The sequence below is a fragment of the Cavia porcellus genome, unplaced genomic scaffold, assembly GCF_034190915.1.
Source record: "Cavia porcellus strain 051 isolate PalLab524CR breed Dunkin Hartley unplaced genomic scaffold, mCavPor4.1 scaffold_18, whole genome shotgun sequence".
Taxonomy (NCBI): Eukaryota; Metazoa; Chordata; class Mammalia; order Rodentia; family Caviidae; genus Cavia; species Cavia porcellus.
This window is the reverse complement of record NW_026947501.1, coordinates 71,738,193-71,757,286: the sequence shown is the minus strand read 5'-3', so window position 1 is coordinate 71,757,286 and position 19,094 is coordinate 71,738,193. Positions and strand designations below refer to the sequence as shown.

General features: G+C 61.2%; 2 protein-coding genes across 2 annotated transcripts; one reads left to right on the top strand and one right to left on the bottom strand.

Annotated features, from left to right (window-relative positions):
* Positions 1-1,815: 1,815 nt before the first annotated feature.
* Positions 1,816-5,931, top strand: Hmx1 (H6 family homeobox 1). Its single transcript, XM_063230261.1, has 2 exons — positions 1,816-2,450; positions 4,725-5,931. The coding sequence occupies exons 1-2, from the start codon at positions 2,051-2,053 to the stop codon at positions 5,360-5,362; spliced, it is 1,038 nt and encodes a 345-aa protein (XP_063086331.1). The 5' UTR covers positions 1,816-2,050; the 3' UTR covers positions 5,363-5,931.
* Positions 5,932-9,176: 3,245 nt separating this feature from the next.
* Positions 9,177-17,518, bottom strand: LOC134471467 (collagen alpha-1(I) chain-like). Its single transcript, XM_063230355.1, has 5 exons — positions 17,419-17,518; positions 13,445-13,630; positions 11,055-11,203; positions 10,677-10,855; positions 9,177-10,298 (listed from the first exon to the last, which is right to left on the bottom strand). The coding sequence occupies exons 1-5, from the start codon at positions 17,516-17,518 to the stop codon at positions 9,779-9,781; spliced, it is 1,134 nt and encodes a 377-aa protein (XP_063086425.1). The 3' UTR covers positions 9,177-9,778.
* Between the last annotated feature and the right edge of the window lie 1,576 nt (positions 17,519-19,094).

Here is a 19,094-nt window from a genome sequence, read left to right as displayed (position 1 = left end):
TCCAGGCGCCTGGTCCAAGGCTATGTGACTCCAGAGTGCAAAGAGTGAGAGCCCAGGCTCAAGGAAGTCCGCTGAGGCCGACTGGACAGGAAGACAGCGGACCCAGAAGGGGCCCGGCTGAAGGAGGGGAGGTGCACAGAGGCGCGGGCACAGTGGTACAAACCCGAGGGCTGTGAAAATCAAATCAGCTCCTCCCCTCAGCTGTGGTCTTTTTATCCAGACTGCTCTTTTTCCTCAGTGTACCCATCTGTTGAATGAACCCTCCATTTGATGATCTCTGCCCAGGGTTTGCCCGGCTCTGGGTGCCCATTTCTTCCCGCTTCCTGGCCCAGCCCCTCAGGCCCAAGGCACCTCTGCCTCTCTGAGCTTTGGGCTGACCTCACCTTTTCCAGATGGCGACTTTGCCTCTTGGTCACCTCCAGGCTAAAGGACCAAGGCACCCCTGTTCCTGCCTCATCTGGCCCCTCCTGGGGAGGAAGACCTACTGAGTGCCTGGTCCTGAGCCCTTGGTCCAGGAAAGTTGACTTCCAGTGCCAGATCCAGCAGCCACTAGGCTCACAGGATACCCAGCCAGCACCCAACTTTGACTTGCAGCCGAGGACTCCAAGTGCCAGGGCTGTGCCCTTCTCGCGACGTTCTGCTCTGAGGTCCGGTTGCCCTGCTGCGGGTGCACACTGGGGTCCGATTGGGTGAGTCTGGACCCCGGAATCCCAGGCCTCCGTGGTGGCACTTACATCTGGAACCATCTGATGAGCCCTTGTGCCTGTGTTATTTTCTCCTCTGGGAAATGGGGGGCTGGGAAGGGGGCTTTATTAATCAAAGTGGAAGACGAGGACTGCACCCTCTCCCCAGATATCGGGCAGCACCCTTGGGGCCAGAGGCTGGCACGGTTCTCTTCAGCAACACTTGAGATGCTTCTTGCGACCCGGGGCTCCTCATCGAGGCCACTCTGGAGCGCCACACGCAGACTGCCTGGGTCACCTTGGATGGGGTCCCCACTTTGTTGCTGGGTGAGAGGTAGTAAAAACGCGGTGCCTTCTCTCAAGACCTCCGCCCTTGAGCAGTGGCTGGGTGGCAGCTCTGACCCCTTCCGCCTAGGGGAGGCCGGCCTTGGGGCTCCGGGCAGTGAGATCTGTTCCACTCGGCAAGACGCAAGACCTCGCGGGCGGCAGGACATTGTATGATCTAAGTTGTTCTCTGAGATCGCGGGGAGCGAGTTCTGTCCAGGAAGGGGCCATCGAAAGCTTTTTCGCTAAGTGTAAATATTAAAACGTGTCTCCTTTCCGTGGCCCTATTTTGACAAAATTTTCGTTTTTAAATTATACGCAGGATTAGTTTACAAAATGATAGGATTGTGGCCCAGATATTTTGTTGTTTTTAGAAACCCAGGTATCTTCACGTCGCACTCTCCACTGCGCACGTAAGAACATATGCACACGCGCGCGTACACACAGTATATGCACACAAGCACATGCCACGCGCGCATACATAAGCACACTCGCTCACACTCAAGCCCACACTGGCCACAGCGGGGAAATTCTAGCTCTTGCGGATGGCAATTGGCTAGCCCGAGCCTCCTGGGAGCCCACAGCCAATGGGCAGCCACCCGCATGCCGCCCGCCCCCAGAGAGAGTGGCGCGGACGCGCGAAGGCATCAGACACGGTGGGACCCGGCGCCCCCCCCCCGCGCCCTGGCCGCCCGCTCGGCCGTGCCACAGTGCGCGCAGCGTCCTGGGTGAGTCCGGCCGTGGCAGCGCTCGGGGCACCTCTGCCCGCCCCTCGCGCCCCGCCCCCTGCCCCGCCCTTCCCCGCCCCGCGAGCCGGGCCCGGGTGGCGACCGGAGCGCGACGTGAAAGGCGAGAGAGGCGGCGGCCCGAGCGGCTGCGGCGCGCGCCCACTCCGCCCGGCCCACCGCGCAGGCCCCTTCGCCCCCGGGCCCGACCGGGGTCCAGGGCCGGCCACGCGCGCGCTGGGGAGCCTCGCGCCACCGTTCACCGCGGGGACCAGGACCCCCGGGAGCGCGGCAGAGTCCCCCGGGCCCGCGACCGCGATGCCAGACGAGCTCACAGAGCCCGGGCGCGCCACGCCGGCCCGAGCCTCCTCCTTCCTCATCGAGAACCTGCTGGCGGCCGAGGCCAAGGGCGCGGGGCGCGCCGCCCACGGCGATGGCGGCCGCGAGGACCAGGAGGAGGAGGACGACGACCCCGAGCAGGACGACGCCCAGCCCGCGCGGCGGCGAAAGCTGCAGCGGCGGCGCCAGCTGCGCGCGGGCCCGGGGCCCGGTGGGGAGGCGAGGGCGCGGGCGCGGGCGCTGCTGGGGCCCGGCGCGCTGGGCCTCGGTCCCCGGCCGCCCCCCGGGCCCGGGCCGCCCTTCGCGCTCGGCTGTGGGGCCGCGACGCGCTGGCACCCACGGGCGCACGGCGGCTACACGGGCGGCCTCAGCCCTGACAGTGAGTTGGGGCGCGAGAGGGGGCGGCGAAGTGGGGAGGCAGGCGGCACCGGGTGTCCCGTACCGCGCAGACACCGGGGCTGGGCTCCTCGCTCCGGCCTCCAGGCCATCCTTCCTTGGAGTGCAGAGGGCCCTCCTGTCGGGCAGGTTTGGGGACCCACTCTTCGGGAAAGGGAGCCGACCTGCAGCTCTGGGGGGCAGGGGGGCCGGGGCTGCGGGCTTCTAAGCGGGGAGAGCGAGAGAGAGCGGGGAAAGAAAATGGAAGGAGGACGGCGAGAGAGCTCTGTGTCGAGGTGGGGACAGTGAAATGCAAAAACAAACAAAGCCCCAAATCGGGACGGTGGAAGAAGGGAGAGGGGGGCTAGCAGAGGGGAGGCTGGGGAGTCACCCACACGGCCCTAAGGGGGCGCTGAGGCAGGGTCTCACAGGGGCCCTTGGCAACAGCGCTGGGGTTCGGGCCCTGGAATTCTGGTTCCTTTGTGCTTGCCTGGGGCTTGGAGCTTGGGACAGGGCCCCGAACTTCACTCTGGGTTCTCCCAGGCCCTTGGGCCTTGCCAGGCAATGGGGTCCTCCTGGGAAGTCCTTGTCCAAGCCTCTCTTTCCGTTTCCCGCCCCTCCCCCTCCCCAGCCTTTGTTCCCCGCTGAGGGCTTACAGGCGGGGATGGGGGCATCTGGGCTGACAAGGAGTCCCTCCGGCCTGGGCATCGGCCCCAGTCCCCTCCCTCTCCTCAGGATCTGGGCTTTCCTTGTGAATCTGTCCTTCTGGAACACCCCAGGAGGAGGACCAGGAAAGCTGGGCTGCTGCACTCACCTCCCACTTTGCTCCCCAAAACACACACACACTGGGAGGCCAGCTGAGCCCCGTTATCCAGCCCTAGCTCTGGAATCCCTCTTGGTGTGCAGGACCCAGTGTGTGCACAGGAGCAGGTGGCTTATGACCCCTCTCACCTGTTGGACACCCCCTTCCTGGGATGGGAGCGACCCCCAGGCTGAAGGACCCACAGCTCCCGCCTACGGTGAAGAGCTAGCTCTACCCCATTAGGTGAAGTGGAGCAGCAGTGAAATCTGGGGATTCCAATTAGTGCCCCTGTGGGGGCGACCGGGAAACTGCTCTCACTGGTGACATTTGTTCTCCTCTTGCCCCTGGGCTGGTCCCCACCAGCACCCTAGCCAGCAGCCCCTCAAGTGACAGCTTCTTTTTTCGTACAATGCGGGTTAGGGTCCCAGCTTCCCCCCTGGAGCCAGCAAGCAGCTCCGTGCCCCACAGTGCATGGGCCTCTAGGAGTGGGGGTTTTGGGGTGGGGGTAGGAGCAGGACTCTCCAGATCCAACGAGGTGTACACACCGGCCCACTGCTGAACATCTCGTGGGTACCAGAAGGGCACAGGCTTTGCACAGAGACAGGACTGGGGTGGAAGAGCTCTGCAGCCTCCAGAGACACAGGCCCAGACTGAGTGTGCTCTCAGACACCAGGTCACACCCCTGCCCACCTGACCCCCTTGGCCTTCCAGGGCTAGCTGGACCCCACGGACCGCAGCTGGCAGCGAGGCCTTTGCTCCAAGGCTGGTACAGTCTTGCGGATATGCCAGGGAAGGGCAGCCCTCTTCAACCAGCTTCACTCCTTATACTACCCTGGGGACCCCCTGCTCCCTTTGGGAGGTCCTGGAGCAGGCATTCTGCATCCCCTCATCTCCCTTGAGGCCTCTGGCCTCAAACCTGCAAGGTGGACGGACGGCCAGGATGGGTGTTGGGGCTGGGTGTGGTGGCTGTGTATCGGGGCACCCCACCTGGAGCTCTTGCAGGTTGATAGTTGCATTTCGGAGGGGTCACTGCTGGCTGGGCGCAGGCTGGGTGCCGGTGGGTGGGAGGGGCAGCTCCTGGTTTGTTTCCCAGTATGGGATTCCTCAGAGGTGTCTCTCTGCTCCTGTCCCTGGGTTTCACATGCTTTATGCAGTTTTCCAAGGGTCCAGCATGCAGCTGCGCGGTGGCCCCCGGCTGGCCTGCTTTTTGTGTTTGTGTTTCTGTCTTCCTCTCCTTCCTCTGGCTGTGGGGGTGCATTTTGGTGCATGGGGGTGTCACCAAGGATCATTTGCAGCAGCTCTGTGGTCTTGGGGTACGTTCTGGCCTCCCTTTCCCCTTTCTCCACTCCAGGTTGGGGCTGGCTGCTGATGCCCAGCTGCACAATCCTAGTTCCCATGGGACAGCTGGCTAGCTTTGGGGACCACGTCTGGGGACTAGCCCTGGGAACCAACCGTTATGCTCCTCTCTCCCTGCAGCTAGTGACCGGGACTCACCGGAGACCGGCGAGGAAATGGGGCGCGCGGAGGGCGCCTGGCCGCGGGGCCCTGGGCCAGGCGCAGTGCCCCGGGAGGTGGTGGAGCTGGCAGCGCGGGGCCCGGCGTCCTGTGGGGAGGACGCGGTGGAGCTGGCGGAAGCCCCTGCGGCCGTGGCAGGGGAGGCGCGAGGCGGAGGCCGCAAGAAGAAGACGCGCACCGTCTTCTCCCGCAGCCAGGTCTTCCAGCTAGAGTCCACCTTCGACCTGAAGCGCTACCTGAGTAGCGCCGAGCGCGCCGGGCTCGCGGCCTCGCTGCAGCTCACGGAGACCCAGGTGAAGATCTGGTTCCAGAACCGCCGCAACAAGTGGAAGCGGCAGCTGGCAGCCGAGCTGGAGGCGGCCAGCCTGTCCCCGCCGGGCGCGCAGCGTCTGGTCCGAGTGCCAGTGCTCTACCACGAGAGCCCCCCGGCCGCGCCGCCCGCGCCGCCCGCCGCGCTACCGTTCCCGCTGGCAACTCCCGCGCCCGCACCACCCCCGCCGCTGCTCGGCTTCTCTGGGGCGCTGGCCTACCCGCTGGCCGCCTTCCCTGCCGCTGCCTCCGTGCCCTTCCTGCGGGCGCAGATGCCAGGCCTGGTGTGAGCCGCGCGTGCCTCTCCCGGTCTTTGCAGACCCCGCGGACGCACAGCGGGGATGGCTCCCGGGGCCTCCTAGGATCATAGAGGAGGACTCGCTTAGCCTTAGGGAGCTCTCCAGAATGTACTGGGCGGCGGGACTGCAGCTCCCCACCAGCTACGAGGCCGGCCCCCTCGCAGGGAAAATGGACCTTGCACAGACCTGGAGCCAGGCACACAGCACAGGAGCAGCTTTGGGCCCCACAGCAAAGGAAACTTCACACAGGTCGCTGCGGGCTCCAGGTGACTGCCCCACTCTCAGACTGACTCCGGCACAAAATGCCCCTTTCCTGGAACTATGGCAGGACCTAGAGGATGGCAGGTCACTGGGTGGGCTGTGACCCACGCCCTCCCTACCGCGGTGGTGGAGGGGGACCTCAGCGCTGGACCCGGATCTTCCATCCTGAAGGTGGGGACAGGCGGCAGGACTGTGGCTTCTGTTCTGGGCTGTGGCCTCCAGTTCTCTGGTGAAGACTTTGTTTTTTGAGATGAATATGCTTATTTGCGTATGGAATAAAAAGGGACGTTTTGTGGACAGTTTGGCTGCTGTGTGACTCAGGCGCTGTGGCTGCTGCGTGCGGGTTGCAGGATCCTACGATGGGAGCCTGGGAGCTGGGGCTGCTGTGCTGGTGGGCAGAGGGGATAGAATCCTGGGGTGGTGGGGTCCATGCTCCCTGACCCCTGCTCTGCCAATGGACAGGACTTCAACTCTGTGGCAGTCACAGGGGTGGGGGAGGGAAGCAGAGACAAAGGGCCACCCCACAACTCCTGGACTGGACCCACAGCTCTGCTAGAACCAAAAGCCACAGGCAGGCGTGACCACCAGATCTCACTGCGGAGCTTGGAGCTCGGGGCTTGAGCTTGGAGCTTGGAGGGCAGCCCCAGGCAAGGTCACCATGTGGCAGTTCAGGGAGTGCTGGCTCCTGCCCTAGCCACTGCCCTCGAACTTTCCATGCTAAAGCTGTTCCTGAGGCCTGGATCCCTCTATCTGATTGCCTGCTTTGGGGTGAAGATGGGAAGGTCCCATCCTCTGTGGGTGGGGGACAGTGTTGTGCTTGTGAGTCTGGGGTAGGTCCTTCAGGGTCTGCAAGGTTCCCTTTAGTGGGCGCAGAATGAAACCTCTGAAAACCTTCTCCTTTGGCATCACCGTGCCATGCTGTGGGCACCAGATGCCTAGAGCAGGCACCATGGGGCCCTGGGGGTCACCCATCTGTGCGTGCCCCACCCCACCTGAAGTGGAGGTGCAGTCAACTCCCAGGGTGTCTGGGACCCTTGGGCAGCTGATGCAGTGTGGGGCTGTGGTAGAGGTGATGGCCTTGGGAGAGGCTTCTGTGGAGGGACAGATCCTTCGCCAGCAGTTGCATCTCTACCCTGCCTCTGCCGTGGATCAGCAGGGCTCCCCTGCCTGGGCTCCTCAAACCTGTTTTCGTTTTCATTTTTGCTGATTTTTTCTGGGAAGGACCGTGAGCCGCTCCAATAAAATGAACATATTTTCTAGTCATCCCCAGGTAGCAGTCACAGAGCAGTGGGGTGACCCTCCCAGCTCCCCATCTTCTCCCCCACCTTTCTAGGCCTCGGCAATGCCACTGGTCTCATCCAACCCCAAACAGGCATGGGCACCGGTGACCACCATGTGGCTGTGGCGGAGGCCTTGGAGCCCAGTGCAGGACCCCGGCTCAGCAGGGCACTGGGTCTCTCCTCTGGCCCTCTGGCACATGGGCCTGCACAGCAGGGCAGTGCTCTTCCAGCTGCAGAGGCCTCTGGGCTCCCGGCCCTGGAGGCTCTCTGTTCAGCCTTCCCAGAACAGAATAATGAAAACCCAGGATAAAGGGTCATGGCCCCCAGCAACACTGTCTCCAGCTGGTGCCGGTGGGGTCTCAAGGTCTTGAGGTAACCACGGAATGGGCCCAACCAGAGTTCCCGGGAGGCTGGACTCAAGGACCACTGAAAGGTACTTGAGGGCCAGGGGTGCGATGGCTCAGAGCAGGGGAGACAGCGAGGTTCATCCACTGCATCAGGCAGGTCCTCAGCAGGCAGGCAGGTGTGAAGACTGGGCTGAGTGAGGGTCAGTGAGATTGGGCTAGAGAGCAATTTCCAGGCCTTGGGGCTCAGGCAGAGTGGAGAGGGCTGGGGAGGCAGAGAAGCAGAGGCGCAGATATGCCCTAGCGAGTGGATCCCCAACTATGCTTGCTGGGGGAGCCTCGCCCTGCTCTGCAGTCAGTCCCAGGCACTCTGTTCTGGGGCCAGCACCAGGGGCAGCTCAGACTTGAGCTAAGGATGGCGCGGGTGCGGACCGTGAAGCCCCAAGGGGCGCTGGCCTCGAGGAGCCCCCCAGTCCTGCACCATCGATTGCGGTGCACCTCGGGAGCTCTGGTTCCTTGGAGCTGGCGGAGATGGATGGCTTCAATCTGTCTCCACCTCACGTGCAGCCCTCCCTCGCCCCTCCAGGTCCCTCCATCATCCGTGCCCTAAGTGAGGTTCCTTAACAACCGCCCCGAGCTCTCCGGGCTCTGGCTGTGCAGTCGAGTCATTGAGCCCAGTTGGGGCAGATGGGCTTTGCACACCCAAGCAGGGGATCACTGTGTGGACCCTTTGCTGGCAAAGGGACCCTTGCTGGCAAGCACCCTCCCTCCTCTGAGCCTCAGTTTCCCCATTGCAGCTTACCAGGAGGACTGAGGGCTGCAGCTTGGCCTGCTAGGTCTGAGACCAACAGGGTCCCTCAGACACATAGCACCCCACAGATATCTCAGGGAACCCACCCTAGCCAGACTTAGCGGAGTGAGAAATAAGGCCCCTCAGAGCTGGGCCCCAGAGCTAGACCTGCACCTAGGGCACCCAGGAAGGGGACTCTGGTCGCCCCTTCCCAGGTCACCCTGGCCTGCCTTCCTTGTGCTGGCCATGCCATAGCCATAGGCCCACTCACTCCTGCCTCACCCACTGTCACCGAGAGTGAGAGTGACTGCTGGACACGGAGCTTTGCCAGCCTGGCCTTCATACCCCAAGCAGCTGGGGCCTCTGCTGCTCAGGAAGGTGCAGTGACTCTCCTTCAAAGAGGCAACCTGTGCACCCCAAAGCCCCGGCACTGCAGGGGTGGTGGTGGTCTGGACTGGGAAAGGGCTTCCCAGGACCTTGGCCCCAGCCCCCCAGCAAGCAGCTCAGCTGGGTGCCGACCAGGTAGGCCCTGAGGCCCTGGGGCTTCTCCCTCTCTTCACTTGGGTCAGGTGGCCTCTCCCAGGCACCCTCTATCCCCTTCTGGCCTCAGCTAGCAACTTACTGAAAAGGTAAACTGAGGTTCAGAGGGAGCAGGGATTCTGGGTGCCCGGAGAGACCAGGTGCCCAGAGGATTCTGGGTACCCAGAGAGACCAGGTGCCCAGAGAGACCAGTCCTGTTCTCCACACCTGTGAAGCTGCTCCTGAAAGGTCCTCTTGAGGGAGTCCTGACATCCTTCCCTACCTGGAGGCTGCTGGGAAGTGGAGTCCTAGCTTCACCTGAGGCAGGAGGTTTCCTGGCCCTACAGGTCCCCAAGGTGACCCCAAGGAAAAGGAGGGGATGCCGCCTTGGCAGGTGGGTTGGGGGCTGTCCTCTCTGCTGAGCATTACGACTTCAGCAGAGACCAGTGTAGGGGTGTGGGGCTCACCCTCCACCCTTGGGGAGGAGGCGCGAGCACCCTCGCCCTTCATAGCTGTTGGTCTCAATTTTGGTATTTTTGGCCCCTCCCCACATCCTGTACAAAAGTAATGATGACCTGGGCATCGCAGGAAAGGCCAAACAAACACACGGGTCACCGACGGCCAATGCCTTTAAGTGTTAGAGCAGACTATGATTTACCGGGAGCTGGGATTCGCAGCCAGATGGTTATTTTAAAAAGTTAAAGATGCCTTTATGCATTTACCGATGAGAGGCTGTGACACCCGCGTTTGCTTTAAGGAATGGCAACAAAAACATCAATTTGTTAAATAAAGGGAGGGATGTGGAAGTCAACGAAATTGCTGGGGAGTTGGCTGTCCAGCAGGGGTGGACACACGGGGTTTTCTTACAGTCCTTTTGTTTTATACTTGAGAACTCGCATCATAAACTGTCTTAGCGATGAGCAGAAGCATCAGGGCAGATTCTCTACCCAGGAGTAGGGGGACTGCTTTGTTCCAGGTTGATTTCTCCCGAACCGGGCTTGCGTGGGTCCAGTTTATACTCGGCCTTCTTTCTTCTGAGCCGGACTGTGCCTGTTAAAGCCCATTAATTTGGTGTCTGTGGAACGATTTAGTCTCCAACCTTCCTCTTTTCCATGAAGCTTTCGGGGGCCTCCAGGCCTCCCGCGGCCGGGTTCCCAGCGAGCAGCACCCACGTCCTCCGCGGGTAAGGGGCTGAGGGATCGCGGGCCGGCCCCTACCGCGGCCGCAGATTCGGCGCAGGCCCTGTGCGCTTTGGGGCGCTTCTTGGAGGCGTCCTGGGGTCCGCAAGGCCTGCGCGGGCGGGGCGGGGCTGGGTGCGGGGCCCCGCAGGGCATGGAGGAGGGCTCCGCGGGGACACCCCGCCCGGAAGGCCTGCGGCCTGGCAGGGAGCGCGCCGGCCGCGTCCTTGGGCCCAAGCAGAACCGCGGCCCAGCCTCGCCGACCCGCGGGAAGGGCAGCGGGCAGGAGCTGCTGACCGCAGGACCTCGGCCGCGGCGGGGCGTCCACCCGGCCCCGCGGCTCCGCTCACTCGGTGCAGCCGCCGTCTTCTGCCTTCGGGTCCGCTCGCTCGCTGCCTCCTCCGGACTCCGGGCTTCCCGCGCGGTCCCGCCGCCCCGCCGACCGCGGCTCTCCGCTGGCCCCGCGGTGTCCCTGGGAGGCCGGGCCGGGCCGGGCCCCTCGGGCCCCGGCGACTAGGCCCCGGGCCGCGGGAGTGGGCGCCGAGGCTCCCGACCCTGTCCGCACAGGGGCGCGACGGTCGGGCTGGGCGCGGCGAAGCGTGGCAGCGGCGCCAGCGGCTCCGGGCGCAGGACTCGCGGACGCCGGCGACCCCTCCTCCGCCCCCGCTGACCGCCGGCTGGCTCCAGGGACCCTCGCGCGCGCGGCCGGGGTGCCGCCCCCGCCCCCGTCCTTCCGGCCCCGCCCGGCCCCGCCGGCGCCCCGGCCCGCGCCCGCCCGCTCACCTGGCGTCTGCGGCGTCTCCGAGTCTGGCGCAGCCTCGCGTCCCGCTTCTCCCCAGCCCCCTCCCGACCCGCCTTCGCTCGCCCCAGCCCGGCGCCGCGCCCCCGGGCGCCCCCGCGGCACCGTCCAAGACCTGAGCCCCTAAACCGGACCTGGGGGCGGGCGGCACCGTGCGCCGGGCCCAAGCACCGAGAAGGCCGCACCGATCCGAGCGCGGAGGAGCCGGGCTCGGGCCGGCAGGTGGACGTCCAGGCTGCTCCTGGCTGGCCTTCTGCGGGAGGCCTACCCCCAACGCTGAGGCCTGGACCCCGCGGGCCCTTTTCCTCCACTCCTGCGGGAAGAGCGGGGCGCGGCGTTCAGACGCGCAGACTGGGCCTGCTCTGGGGGGCCCGGGGTGCCCAGACCACGCACGGGCGCCTCTGCACCCCGCCGGTCCTCCCTGCGTCCCGGCGCCCAGGGCTCCGAGGAAGGCCAGGTCAGCCGCAGGACTCCCAGGAACACGCAGTGTCCCCGGCGCTCCTCCCTCTTACCTGTTCCGGCCGGTCAGGACGCAGCGGCCTGGAACCCCGTGCCCGCTGCCGCTGCGGGTGATGAGCGCGGGCCTGGGGCTCGGAGGCGCTGAGGTCCGCCTTCCCGTGCCGTTGCTGTGTCCTGGTCGCACACAGGGTTTGGTCTAGTCCTTATGGAGACCTGGCTGGGGCAGGGGGAACAGCGTGGACTGCGGGGCACGACCTCCTCTCAAGTCCCTTCGGAAGTTCACAGAGCGGGAGGGTGCTCGCTCCGGGACCCTAGCCTTACAGAGCCTGGGCTGCAGCCCTCACACCGGGGCGGGTTCCCATGACCCCTGCCCGTTTCGGTGGGAACTGGTGGCTCCCCTAACGCGCTGTCTACAGAGCACCCTCTACAGAGTTCCCTGAGGCTCCTCGCAGTCCCAGGTGACCCAGCTGAGATGGGGGAGTCCCCCCAGTACCCCAACAGGGACCTGGGCCAGCCAGGGGCTCATCTGGGCCCTTCTTCAGACAGGCCCAGCGTGGCCCCAGGAAAGCATCGAAGCCACTGCCCTCCTCTCTGACCCTCAGCCAGAGAGGGGTTGGGTCCAGCTTAGGAGGACAGAGCGCCCCTATGGGCAGAGCTTTGTACCCCAGGAGGAGAGAAAGGCAAGGGACCTATTAGAAATGCAGTTTTTGAAGACATGCCCCCAGGGACTCTCTCTCCAGGGTCTGATGTCTTCAGGGCCTGCAGGAGCCCATGCTCCACTAGCAGGACCTCAGCTGTCTCTTCCCCTGAGCTCAGTGTCCCCAACTGGACAGGTGCTCATGTCACAGTGCTGAGGGAGCTGGGAGACAGTGGACTCTAGGGCCTGGACTGGCTTCTCCCCTCCTCTCCTACTCCCTCTCCCCTCCCCTCCCCTCCTTTACTCCCTCTCCTTCCCCCATTCTCCTGCTCTGCCCCACCCCACCTGTGGCACCTTTCTGGGGGCCTCCAGGGCTCCCTCTGCATGTGGCATCTGCCAGCCAGGCTCCCTGGTTGACTGCCACTCTGAAATCTCTGGAAATCCATTTCCCCCAGGCCAGGTAGGAGCTCTGCGAACTGTACCCCACCACTCATCCGGGGGCATTACCCCGACAGTGAGGCGGCTGATTCCACCTCTTTTCCTTAAAGGCTGCCCGGCAGGAGGCCTCCTTCCAACAGGCCACGCAGGCCCCGGACCTTTTAGCCCTGGGCGGCTCTGGGAGAGTAGGCGGTGCCCAAGGGTGATGCACCCGGGTGGGTGCTGAGGGGCTGGACGCTGGGGGGTGGGCACCTATCTTGTACAACTTAGACCACGTCCCCCCAACTGCCTGACTCAGTCCTTGAACCGCTGCAGATCCCTTCACAAGCTGGTCCCTGCCTCCCACCTCCTCCCTTCCCAGGAGCCTGGGGTCCTAAGGGACCTGCCAGCCCCGGGAGTCCCGGCCAGGTGGTCTCCTCCCGTCCCTTCTGCCAGGCTGCCCAACCTCGCAGGTGCTGGGGAGGTCGTGGGGGCCACTACTGGCTCTGAGACAGGGACGCACTGCTGTGGGCACCTGGGAGCTGCAGGCACGCGGGGAGGAACCGTCACTCATGCATTTTTAAGGTGGGCCGTGCCTGACCGTGATGCAAAGCAAAACTGGGACACACAGCGGGTGTTTCCTGCTCCCCTAAAAGTGGGGTGAGCTTCCCGTAGGAGGGCAGTGCAGGCCTGGGCGGAGTCCACGAGTGCTGGTAATCACCAGACTCTTTCTCCCTCGTGTGGCATCTTCCTCACCTTCTGGTACTCAGGACTGAGCCCTGGCTGCGTTGCATCCATCTTACGTTCTATTCCAAGACCAAGCGCTCACCCTGTCACTAAGTTGCCCAGACTTATGGTGCCACTGATGCTGTGGCCCCCAGCGGGCTCCTCTTTTGGTTTTGAAAGGAAGAAACATTTGCATTTAGGTGCCTGGGAGGTTTAGGCGCACAAGCTTCCAGGGGAACTCTGGGAAGCGTTGGTGCTTTGCAGAGGGTGGGGAGAGGGGCATTCAGGCTCCCTGGCCTGTGTGAAAGCGCCCTTCTCCAGAGAGCCTGGGAGCAGCCTGCAGGGGACCCCCGCCTCCTGGACAGGGTCACCTGCCAGGTCCTCTGCGGCTCAGTGGCTTGGCGACACCGTTTCCAAATAAAAAACAAAAATGATAATAATTTTAAAAAGGACTGCGAGTGTAGGTCAAGGTGAGAGGAGGAGGAAGGAAAGGGAGGAACCCAGAGAAGAAAGCACTTCTTCCCTGATGTGGAGAGCGGAGTCCAGGCTTGGGCTGGAGCCCGGGCAGCTGGCTGATGCCCACGGCAAGGCTGCACAGCGCGGTTCCAGGTGAACCGCCCCTCTCCTTCGGGAGTCCCCGCTGCCCAGCGAGCGGCTCCACACCGGCGGGGGTCACCAGGGCTCCCCCAGAGGCTGGAAAGCGCGCCCGCAGCGTTGGAGCCAGCGGCGCCCGGCCTGCCTGGGGCACTGGGCCGGCCAGGCGCGTCACGCGGCTCCCTGGGGTCGGGCTGCCCGCCTGGTGGGCGCCGGGCTTAGCCACCCCGCGGCAGCAGCTCCGCTTGCGACTGACTAGATGGACAGGGCGCTCGGGCGGGGCGGGGTCCCCAGGATCTCAGGCTGGGACAGTGCCAGTGCTGCGTCCTCGCGTGTCCGAGGTCGGGCGGGGCGGGGACGGGACAGGAGGGGCCAGGGCGGCCCCGCCGGCCCAGCAGCGCCCCTGGAGGTGGGAATCAGAAGTGCGCTCTTGGAAGAGCCCGAGTCTATATAACTTTTTTTTTTTTTTGAGTCTATATAATTTTCATCTACCCTCACCAGGTCCTCCTAGGCTCAGGGGCACTCGGGCCAGCTCCTTTAGGCGCTGCCAGGACACAGGCCTCCACCTAAGTGGCCTTGGGAAATGCTGTGTCCAGCTGTCCAGACCAGGCTGCATCTGCTGCTACTGGGAGCACCAGAGCCACAGGTAAGAGGGGGCAGAGCAGAGCCACTCATTTTCCGGCTGTCCCCAGTTTAGCTCATTCCATGAGAGAAACTCCTGTAAGCCATCTTGTCACAGCCGGTACACAGGCGGCCTCTCCAACAGGCCTTTCTTTCCACCGAGCTCAGGGAGTGGGTTCTGTCTTCCAGGTCACAAAATAGCTGCTGAAGCACCAACCCTCACATTCCTAGTCTATTCAGGAATAAGGAAAGGACAAGAGCAAAGCTGGGCCTTCAGGCTTTTAGAGATGGCCCAGAGCCCCTATTACGGACTTCTGCTTTCATGTCTTTGACTACTCTTGTCTTTAAAGAACTTTGTTATTGTCTTGGTTACTTTTTTCTCATTGCTGGGACAAAATACCCACATCCAAAATGAAGGAATGAGAGGTTCATTTAGTTTGTGAAGGTTTCAGTCCATAATCAGCCTGCTGAAAGCAGGGTGGCATGGCACAGGGGCAACGCTTCAAGGCAGCAGCCAGGGCAAAGAGGGGACCTCTTCTCCCTTATGTTGTATGCAGGCTCCCCCTCCCGCCCTCTGGGGGGGCATTCACACCTCTCTGTGCTTCATTGTCTTGCACAGGCTGAGGATCTTAACAAAGTAAGGATCCTGGCTCTCTGACCATTCTCTTAAATTTCAAACCTTCTCAAGTTGACACAATGTATCAACCAGCACAAGCCACCCCTTGTCAATTTGGCAACCAGACACATTTTTTTTTCTGGTACTAGGGATCAAAGTCATGACCTCACATTTGCCAGGCAGGTGCCTATGCCACTGAGCTAAATCCCCAGCCTGCAACTGGACACATTTCTTGAAACTTGTTTCTAGATACCAGACATGCTTATTTGTGTGTTTTCACAACTTGAACATTATAACACAGGTTTAGCAACCCTTAAGAACCAGTATGAAGTCTACCCACATTATATACATTAGAACCACAGCATTCCTTCCACCTCTGGTCCACAACGACTCACGCGCATCCCTTCATACAAAAGGCATTTAGTCCATCTGCAAGACTTGCCACAGCCCCGGCAGCTTCAGCATGCTGCAAAGTCCAAGACCCAAGTCTTCCCCCAGATGAAGGCCAACCCTCGCTGCAAGCCCCTGTACAAATGAAAACAAAGTCAAACACTTCGAACATTCAATGGCACAAGATAAACATCACCATTCCAGAGGGTACAAACAGGAGGATACAAAGGACTGAGACAAAAGCAAGTCCAAACCCCAGCAGGGCAAACACTAAGTCTAGAGTTCCATGCTCAGCATCTGAAGCAATCTGGTAGTGAGCCCCAAAAGACAGGTGACTCCACCCCTGCGGCACTGGTGGTGGTTGTTGCTACCTCGGCTTCTCTCTTGGGCTGGCTTTGCCCCCTCCTTGCAAGTTTCCTTAGACAATCTGTGCTCCTGGCTTTTTCAAACTGCGGGGATCCCCATACTCACAGCTTCACATGCTTCCCTTTCAGAGGTACACTGCTTGGCCTCCCAGTCCTTCTGAAATTGGGATAGAAACCTTTTCAACCCCAGAACTCTTGTGCTCTGTGTGCCCCTAAAACCAGCACCCCTTGGATGACACAGATCTGTGGCCAGCCTGAGCAGTAGCCAGGCTTTCCCCTCTTTTTGCTGTAGAGGTTGAGTGCCTAGATCCCTGAGCACTCTGAATCCAATTCTGAGGAACAAAGTTTCTAATCTGCTGCCATTCTGGAACGTGGCACTCTGTGGCATTTACTTCAAAGCAAAATCTTTCACTTTTGCAGTTTTGAGGCTTCAAAAGCTCAAGATGCTGCATTTTGTGATATCCTCAGGCCATCTTTTCTATTCTCCTGTTCCTCCTCAACAATCAAGATTTCCTCAGCTCTATCTTGCAATCCACAGCTTTATTAGAGCTTTCTTTCTGGCTGAATTCACAGTGTTTTAAATTGTCCGGCTGGGTTTTTTGCTCTTGATTTGCAACATAAATCTGGCTAAAAGCCACCAACAATAGCCATGTCACACACAGCCCTAACATTCAACTGCCTTGAAATTTCTTCTGCCAGATTAATTATTCTGCTGCCCTTAATCTCAGTCTCAGGCAGTCTCTGGAATGAGCAAAATGCAGACAAACTGTTTGCCAAGCTGTCACACATATCATCTGGAGTCCAGCAACCAGTGCAGTCCTGTCCAGCAGAAGCCTCCCACGCCTGGTCTTTACCAGGAGGATTTCCATCAGGCTTCTAGCCCTCCGAGGTCTGACCAGAATCTCCCACACAGAATAGCCTAAGGTGTCCCAGTAATACTTTTTCAGGTGACATCTCAGAACTTTTCTGAACTCTTCCCACAAGCCATTCCCAAAGGCTTGTGAACCATATGGTCAGGTAGAGTCACAGCAGTGACCCCACTCCTGGTACCTGTCTTGGTTACTTTTCTCTCATTGCTGGAAAAAAATACCTGATATCCAAAATAAAGGAAATGAAGGTTTATTTAGCTCACTGTTTGTGGAGGTTTCAGTCTATAATCAGCTGGCTCCAAGGCAGGGTGCCGTGGCACTGGGGCCACAGTTCAAGGCAGCAGCCAGCAACAGCAGCCAGAGCAAAAACAGGTGAGGAGGGGAGAAGAAGCCTCCTTCTTTTCCCTCATGTTGTAAGCAGCCTCCCCTACCTCAGGGTGGGGGCAGCACTCACACCACCTCTGTGACCTCCTCTTGCACAGGTCGAACATGTTTACAAAGGACTCTGGCTTCCAGCTGAGTCTCTTAGTTAAACTTCTAAACTCCTTGAGTTGACACAATGCATGAGTCATGACAGTTACTGAAGGAAAGCGGAACATGGATAGCAGGAGGCAACCTGGAGGCCACACAGAGAAGGGACAAAAGACATGGCCAGGCACTCTTGCTTCATCAGCAAGGAACTGACAGACCTTCTGCTGGACCCCATCCTGGGCCTTCAGGAGCCCCACTACTACTAATGCGTTGCAGTACGCTGCTCTCTGGTTATGTGGCTTTGGCCAGGCCGCTACCTGGAAGAGCTTGGGGCTCCCTCAGCTACCTTTTCCCTCTGCAAGCTGGGGCGGACCCTTCTGGCCTTTTCAGCAGGCATCCTGTCTACACTCCCTCAGTCATTCAACAAACTCTCACTGTGTTCCCGTCAGATACCAGGCCTGACTTGTGGAAGGTTTTCACACATGGGTGGGGACCATGGGACCAAATCCACAGATACTCAGGGAGACTGGGGCTTCCAAAGCTGGGGTGCATTATGGTCCACCCCTCTATTTTCACCTGTGTCTTTGGGCCACAGGGCAGGAGGCAAGTGCTGGCCGAGAGAGCGGGTGACAAGCTGGAGACCACGTTCTATGGCCAGGCTGGGTCTCCACCTCTGCTCTGCCTCTGTCCTCGCCCTGTCCCCAGCGCCACCCTCCAGGGCTCTCCAGCTGAACGCAGCCTTGCAGATCTGGATGTCAGGTTCCTGTCCCCACGCAGGCTCAGGGGTGCCCTTGCCCTCTCTGTGGCTCATGGTTGCAGGGACACTGAGTCCCCCCCTACTGACCACACTGCCAGACTCTATGTCCATCAAGCCCGCAGTCCTGGGCACCAGGCCTGCAGCATGCAGAGGATTTGGGGGACAGAGACGGCTCGTGACTATGGGAGGATATCATTGAGCATCCACATCCCCCACAGAAGGGGAAACTGAGGCACTGAAGGACGGGTGCCAGGAATCAGGCTCACTGTGCTGGAGGAGGACTGTCCCCTACATCTATGAGAGGTCCACAGAAGCCTGGCCGTCCTGCAGCTGGGACACTCCCTTCTGCTGTTTGATCCACTGGGGCTCTGGCTCCCTTGGGGCACAGGTCTGTTGACAGGGAGAGACCCCACAACCTTGCCACACCCCATGGCCGAGGCCTGCATCGATTCAGGAATTTCCTTGCTCCTCTGTGCCCGTTCAGGGCTAATGCCAGCTCCATCCCTGCATGTTGTGTGGCATCAGGCAACTCACCTGCCCTCTCTGGGCCAAGCTTTCCTATTTGTAAATCAGGGAACTCCAGCCAGGGCACTGAAAGTGCTCCATCTGTGGAGGTAAAACCTTATACAATCCGTGCCAGGTCCTCCTTCCCTCTCATCAGAGCTTCATGGGCTTTAAGACAACGTTGTACGACAGAAAATTCGATGCCAGTTACCTAGGTGGTTTAAACTTCCTTGTGGAGCCATTAAAACCCTGCGGGAAAAGGTGCAGAGATGTGTTCACAGTGACAGCCACTCCGGCGCCCGGTTGGTGGGGTCACGTGGAGGGCACGGAGAGTCTGAAAGGCACCCCCTCCCTGCGTCCCGTCTCGTGGCTGGTACCCAGCAGGGACCAGTGTTTAGAACACGGGGTGCAGGGCAGGCCGCGCACTCCCCTGCAAGGTCTGGGGGCCCTGTCTATAGGGGAGGCGCCTGCCCCAGGTCCCCAGGAAGCCGCTCAGGTGGGGGTGAATGCCAGTGGGGTCCTGGGCCTCAGGGGAACCCAGGGCCTGCAGTTCTGCACATGGACGGGGTGAGGGTGGGATGTGAGGCCAACACCATGGGGATCGAGATCCACCACCCCACGGTGACAAGGGACCTGGGACATCTGAACACTACTCTGGCCCTTCCCACATGAGCACTGAGGAGGTGGCAGGGCAGGGCCGTCACCCCAGTCCCAGGTGACCTCACAGCGCATCACCCCTCATGGGAAGCAGAGCTCAGCAGTGCGGGGGCCCCAGCTGTCTGTGGGCTAGGTTCAGCTCCGCCCTTCTCTGTGGTCACAGGTGCTGCCCAGGAACTGGGCGTTGGAACTGTCCCCAGCCTTTTCCTGCCCAGCGAGTGGGAACCAGGCCGTGTTCCCTGTTCACTGCTGCACACTACTCCCTGTGGAGAGTGCCTGCCCGTGCCCCCCCTTGGCGGGTGTGTCTGCTTGGTGGCCAGTGTGTCCAGCCATGTGCTGTCTTTATGCAGACGTGTGTCTTCAGTCTTGGGAAGATGCAGCCATTTCCCCAGCCTGGGGCTCGGCATAGAGCCCAAACTGCAGACTGATTCAGCCTTCCTGGCTTTTCCTGCACGACACATGACAGCGC